Raw genomic sequence first — 5,651 nt, 5'->3', positions numbered from 1 at the left:
AAAAAAAAAAAGACAAAAGAATAGGGAACACTGTGTTCAAAAAGTCTTCCTTTCTAGATAAATTCAACAGTGAGAGTTAACTGGTAACCTAAACACAAAGCAGAAGTAATGCAACTATTGTTATCTGCAGCTTGTTAATACTTTGAGTATTGATTTACAACAGTGGTTACACAGTTTATTGGAACCATAGGCCTGTATATGTTGCATAAAATGGGGTTTATAGAATCTCTGATGCCCATTCTCACATTTAGATTCCTTTCTTAGAACTAAGAGGTAATGTTTATGAGTTTCATATAACTGTTGGATGAAGAGCGCGACAAAATATAATTGTACTATGTTCTTCAGTTCACTGCAGGCTCTCAGTCCTGGATCAGGTGTCCCTTTGTTAATGCCAGATTCCAAGGTACTATTTCTTGTCATAATCCTATCACAAATATCTTCTGATTATGGATACAGCAGGCAACATACCTACTTTTACAGTCGTTTTAGAGAAATCTTTTGATTATATAATGAAGATAATGACAGACATCATGTAAAGTGGTGTTGTAGAATTGGTCATTACAATATAGTTGTGCAACAATTTCCAGCATGGGAGATGATTGTGACAAGACAACAAGGTCAGGAGGACATCGAGATGTTGTCACAGATCACTGCAACGTTTTCTGTGGGGCTGTGTGCAAAGTCCGAAGCCTCTACTGTGTGTGACACACACACCATGCATGTGGTAGGTATCACATTGAACAAAGTAATGTATATTCATACTTATCAAACATGTCATTGACCGTTTGTGCACTGTATGAAAAAGATCTGCATTAGTTATATGAATAAGCTGTAACAATGTGCTTGCAATAATTACATAGCCACGTCTTGTGCAATTACACATATTTCCTTTTTATTGCTGCGAAGCAAGATGTTTTCTTTACGGTGGTGTATCTTCTAACCACTATGTGTACTCAACAAAGCAATTAAAGCTAATTACACCTATTATAAAATGTTATCTGCCAAAAAAACTGGTTTTCTGGTAGTTGTTGAAGGAAGTCGCTTAGATACAGTATGTCTTTGTTGTTAAAATAACACTGTAATACTTGATCAAACAATAATATCTGAATGACTAGTAAACAGTAGCATTGCTGATAACACAGTTACAGCAAAATAGAAACCATGACAACTTCCATAACACCAGCCCAGTTAAGCTTCTAAGCGTATATTGTTTCCTTTTGTCTCTTTCTTAGACAAAACACAAAGCTGTTGGCTTAAACTTGACAGGGGAATTATGCAACTCTTGTCTCCAGGTATGTTTGTGTCCTTAATATATCTTTTCACTATGTGCATGCTCCCTTAAATTTAGACATGCAATGCCTTTAAATACACATTTTGTACTTGCGTAGGTGAAGAGGCTCGATGTAAAGTTTTCTGCCACGGTCATTCACTGTCTTGAGCAATCCAGTAAGTATGGTTTTACTGCTCCTTAAAAACAGTTCCATCCTGTGAGGTCTATCCCTTTGTTCCTTTCCTTTCACTTAAATATTCACAACCTAAGGCACATCAGTTTGAAGTGCAAATGGTTTCCACCACTTATTTATTTTTAAATGTGGTCTCTAATAGGGTAAATCCCAAAAACATGTGCCTTGGAAGTTGCCCTAAGTGGTTTCTTGGCATCAGTTTAAAAAATAAAAGGATTCTCTGAAACCAGCATTGTGTAATCCTCTTTATTTCTGTGATCAATGATGGATAAAACCCGTATGTATGAACATAAGTGCTCCGCAGAAAGTGAAGAAGACTGTCATTGATGCATTTGAGCTCCAATTTCTTTATGCGTAATTGAAAACTAAAAACTTTGACAAACTGTGGGGAGGAGAATGCATATTGGTTGTATCATCTTTTAAAAGTCTGATAAACACAGAGAATTGTTTTGTCATCAAAATGCTAAATGTGAAGCTAGAGCAAGTAGCCAATTAGATTAGCTTAACATAGCGATTGGGAACAAGGGGAAACAGCAAGTCTGGCTCAGTCTAAAGGTGAATAAAATCCACTTACCTGTACTTTAAAGGTTAAGTCATATACTGTGAATTCTATTCACAGATCAATCATCGCTCCCCAGAGCTGTCCTCTCCAGTCGAGCCTCTTGGGACTTATCTTGGGTTGTTGTACCTGCTGGTGTTTGCCTCTCTGGCATCATCATAAACACTCTGCTGCTCCACGTACTGTTAACCGGTATGTACAAAATTACGTCATTAAGCTTACCTGCTGTGTTGTCTTCTCTGTTGACATATTGTTGTGGAAGCACGGCAACATTATTTTGTCCATCCTTCAAACTGACAGACTTTGTTATTGATTCCCACTGTATTTTATTTTAGTGTATCAGAGGAAGAAACAAAAAAGAAATGGAGGCTGTATCTCTGAAAAACAAACGGGTAAGATTATCACAATTTTGGTAGTCTATATTAATGAGGTTTCAAAATTGTGCTGGATGTCCCTCATTTCAGCCGGATGTCCGTTACCTTCAGCTTTCTTTGTGTTGGTATTCCGGTAGATATCTGAGGACTATGGTTAACTGCTCCTCAGATCTCTGCAGGGATATCCGTCCAATCTGAGCTTTCTGTTGCACGACTAAAATAACCTTTGAACATGTTCCACCAAAACAAGTTCCTTCCCGAGGCTATTTTGCAGAGGCACCATTGCTCTGTCTGGTGCTTAGTGCAGCCCAAGACAATTGTGATTGGTTAAAGAAATGCCAATAAACCAGAGCACGTTTTTCTCTCATCCCGGAATGCTGTGTGGACTAGCCAGACCCTCCTCCGCAGTGCCGCAAAGGAAGGTCTGGCAATGCGAGACTAACATTTTGGTGACTGCATAGCATGTGCATTTTTTTTTTAAATACCTCAAAGTTGAACCTAATCTTTTGTTTTGACAGATCCGGACTGTGTGGTCCCTGTGTTACAAACTCAACCTGTTCTCCACGGAGGGGTACTCATACCTGATTCCCCACAGTGTGGGAACACCGAGAAGGCCAACCTAATTTCTGACTGACCAAATAACGGTGCTCCGGTCAAAGCATTACATGTAATGTGCAGTATAAAACTGTAAAGTTGTTACACAAACCATAAGAGTTCTCTGTTGAATGCAGTGTATAATATTGGGACAGATATTTTAAATGTTATACAGTATATGTTGCTGTATGTCTGCTCTGTAGTATGCTTGTTATAGTTATTGGCTGTTTTTTGTGTTCTGTTTGTGTTAAAAGTTAATGTGTATGTTGTCTATTTTTTTTATTAAAATGTTGATGTAGCTTGCAGCTGAACGGCCAGTTCCCGTCCGAATTTAAATTTATATTTTCAATAAAAAAAGGCAAAACATGAAAGAAAACCTGCCAATTTATTTCCATTTTTCTTATTTTTTTATTTAGTTTTTTCATAATGAACTTTTGTCCATATATTTAAAATCTTAGCTAAATGTATTAGTAGCAAACAACACTCACAGCCTTAAATGTGGCACATCACTCACAGTGTCACATAATATAATTGGAAATCACACAGTAAACAGGAATGACCACATCTGACCCTTTACACTAAGAGCACAAACCGGTATTTATTGTGTTGTACTGAATTGCAAGGTGTTTGTTTGATCTTTTCCACACCTTATTCCCATAGCCAACAGGTTTCCTCTGGTGTTTATACACAGGTTCAAGAAACAGGTTTTCTCTGGGGCTCCCAAACTTGTTCCAACAAGCCAGTACTGATGTTCTCTGTTTCCTTTTAAGTACTCCACTTCCTTAATGCTTGTGTTGTCCTCTCGGGTCAAAAACTGTCAAAAAATATTTTTTTAAGTTTTCACTGACACCACCTTACTACCACTAGTTTTACACTAATTTTTGGAATTCATGGTCAATAACCTTCATTTATATAGAAGTATACCTAATATTTGAGTTAAAAAAGCAGAAATTAGGAATTATTTTGACTAATAATTAAGATCAGAGGAACGTACAGATTAGTTTTATCAGGAATGTAGAATTGTATTTGCGAAGAGCGTTGTTAGGAATACAATCCATTTTTTGTGGTAATTTGGTTAAAATTAAATCCATATTTCAGATATAGACATTTTTTTAAAGGGGTCAAATTTGACCCGAGGATAACAGGAGTGTTAATACTTTTGCAAGTTTCTTAAATTAACATAATTCTGCTGTATAAAGTCCCCATGAACCATTATAATAACCAGGAGGAAAAAAAACAACATTTTGTATTTTATTTATTTATAAAAAAACTCAACTAACTAAAAGCCTGCTTAAATAGCGGAGTCTTAGAAAGGGAGGCAAGACATTCCACAGCCTAGGTGTCACTGCTTGGAATGATCTGAGTAACAATGAGCACATTTCTGTCTGGCCCATTGAGTCAAGAACAACACAGACAATAAAAATACTTTAAGAAATTTTATTTAATACATTTTCGAATTAAGTTTGGCGGTATGGCTCTGTTCAGAGGAGTCCCCTGGACAGCAGCAGCATTAGGGGACGCTCACACAGTTTACGACTGGGAGAGCTAAACTATTTCCCCATTTGAACACAGCAGCATCGATGACACAGAAGTGTGTGCCATGTTATACACGACAAGGTGGAGCTGGGGAGGTGGGTTGCATCAATGCAGCAGCAAGCATTTAGGAGCAACTCAAGCAGCAGCAGTTAGTGGCGCAAAACTAAGCAGCAAGCAGAATGAGCAACTTAAAGCAGCTTTAAGTAGCCATTTTGCATCGAGGGGAGTTGATCAGCTGATGTGCTGATGCATATCAACTGATGCACCTCAGCTGCTGCGACCGTGTTGTTGGCCAATAGCAGTTAGCAGCGTCTTGACTACTTGGCCTGCCGGAACTGACGCTGACACTCAATTATATTGAATGAAACTGTAGAAACAACACATGTTTTTATAGCTGCTGTTATCATGTTATTTTATTTTACCAATGCATTAAATGACTCGGGGTAAAGTCAAAGGTGTTGCTTGTACTGATGTACCCACACATTATGTTCACCTTATTTTTTTAATTTTTGCTTCACTCTCATTGCTTTCACCGCTCTTGTGTCCAGCTGCAGGTTTAGGTTTAAGATGAACCCAATAAGTAAATTAATTAGTGTTTTTAGCTCATTTGTCTTCATTTCTTTAAACTGTAAAGATTCCCCTCAGTTTATAACTTTTCATACACTCACCTAAAGGATTATTAGGAACACCTGTTCAATTTCTCATTAATGCAATTATCCAATCAACAAATCACATGGCAGTTGCTTCAATGCATTTAGGGGTGTGGTCCTGGTCAAGACAATCTCCTGAACTCCAAACTGAATGTCAGAATGGGAAAGAAAGGTGATTTAAGCAAATTTGAGTGTGGCATGGTTGTTGGTTCCAGACGGGCCGGTCGGAGTGTTTCACAATCTGCTCAATTACTGGGATTTTCACGCACAACCATTTCTAGGGTTTACAAGTGAAAAGGGAAAACATCCAGTTTGCGGCAGTCCCTTGTGGGCAAAAATTCCTTTGTTGGATGCTAGAGTCAGAGGAGAATGGGCCGACTGATTCAAGCTGATAGAAGAGCAACTTTGACTGAAATAACCCATCGTTACAACCAAGGTATGCAGCAAAGCATTTGTGAAGCCACAACACGCACAA

General features: G+C 38.0%; 1 protein-coding gene and 2 long non-coding RNA genes across 3 annotated transcripts in view; 2 read left to right on the top strand and 1 right to left on the bottom strand.

Annotated features, from left to right (window-relative positions):
* il17rel (interleukin 17 receptor E-like) overlaps positions 1–3,197 on the top strand; it is an 11,975-nt gene extending 8,778 nt beyond the window's left edge. The window contains exons 12-18 of the mRNA XM_032505149.1: positions 346–403; positions 588–724; positions 1,233–1,292; positions 1,389–1,446; positions 2,083–2,214; positions 2,358–2,414; positions 2,915–3,197. Of these exons, the coding sequence (XP_032361040.1) occupies positions 346–403; positions 588–724; positions 1,233–1,292; positions 1,389–1,446; positions 2,083–2,214; positions 2,358–2,414; positions 2,915–3,030 (618 nt within the window). The 3' untranslated portion in view covers positions 3,031–3,197. The remainder of the gene's footprint in view (positions 1–345; positions 404–587; positions 725–1,232; positions 1,293–1,388; positions 1,447–2,082; positions 2,215–2,357; positions 2,415–2,914) is intronic.
* Positions 1–3,290, top strand: part of LOC116673054 (uncharacterized) — a 21,738-nt gene extending 18,448 nt beyond the window's left edge. The window contains exon 3 of the long non-coding RNA XR_004327722.1: positions 3,194–3,290. This is a non-coding gene — a long non-coding RNA (uncharacterized LOC116673054). The remainder of the gene's footprint in view (positions 1–3,193) is intronic.
* Positions 3,291–4,461: 1,171 nt separating this feature from the next.
* LOC116673053 (uncharacterized) overlaps positions 4,462–5,651 on the bottom strand; it is a 9,976-nt gene continuing 8,786 nt past the window's right edge. Inside the window, exon 3 of the long non-coding RNA XR_004327721.1 lies at positions 4,462–4,535. This is a non-coding gene — a long non-coding RNA (uncharacterized LOC116673053). The remainder of the gene's footprint in view (positions 4,536–5,651) is intronic.

This window comes from Etheostoma spectabile, chromosome 23, assembly GCF_008692095.1.
Source record: "Etheostoma spectabile isolate EspeVRDwgs_2016 chromosome 23, UIUC_Espe_1.0, whole genome shotgun sequence".
NCBI classification, from domain to species: Eukaryota; Metazoa; Chordata; class Actinopteri; order Perciformes; family Percidae; genus Etheostoma; species Etheostoma spectabile.
The sequence above is the reverse complement of the archived record's forward strand: the minus strand, read 5'-3'. Positions and strand labels throughout refer to the sequence as shown.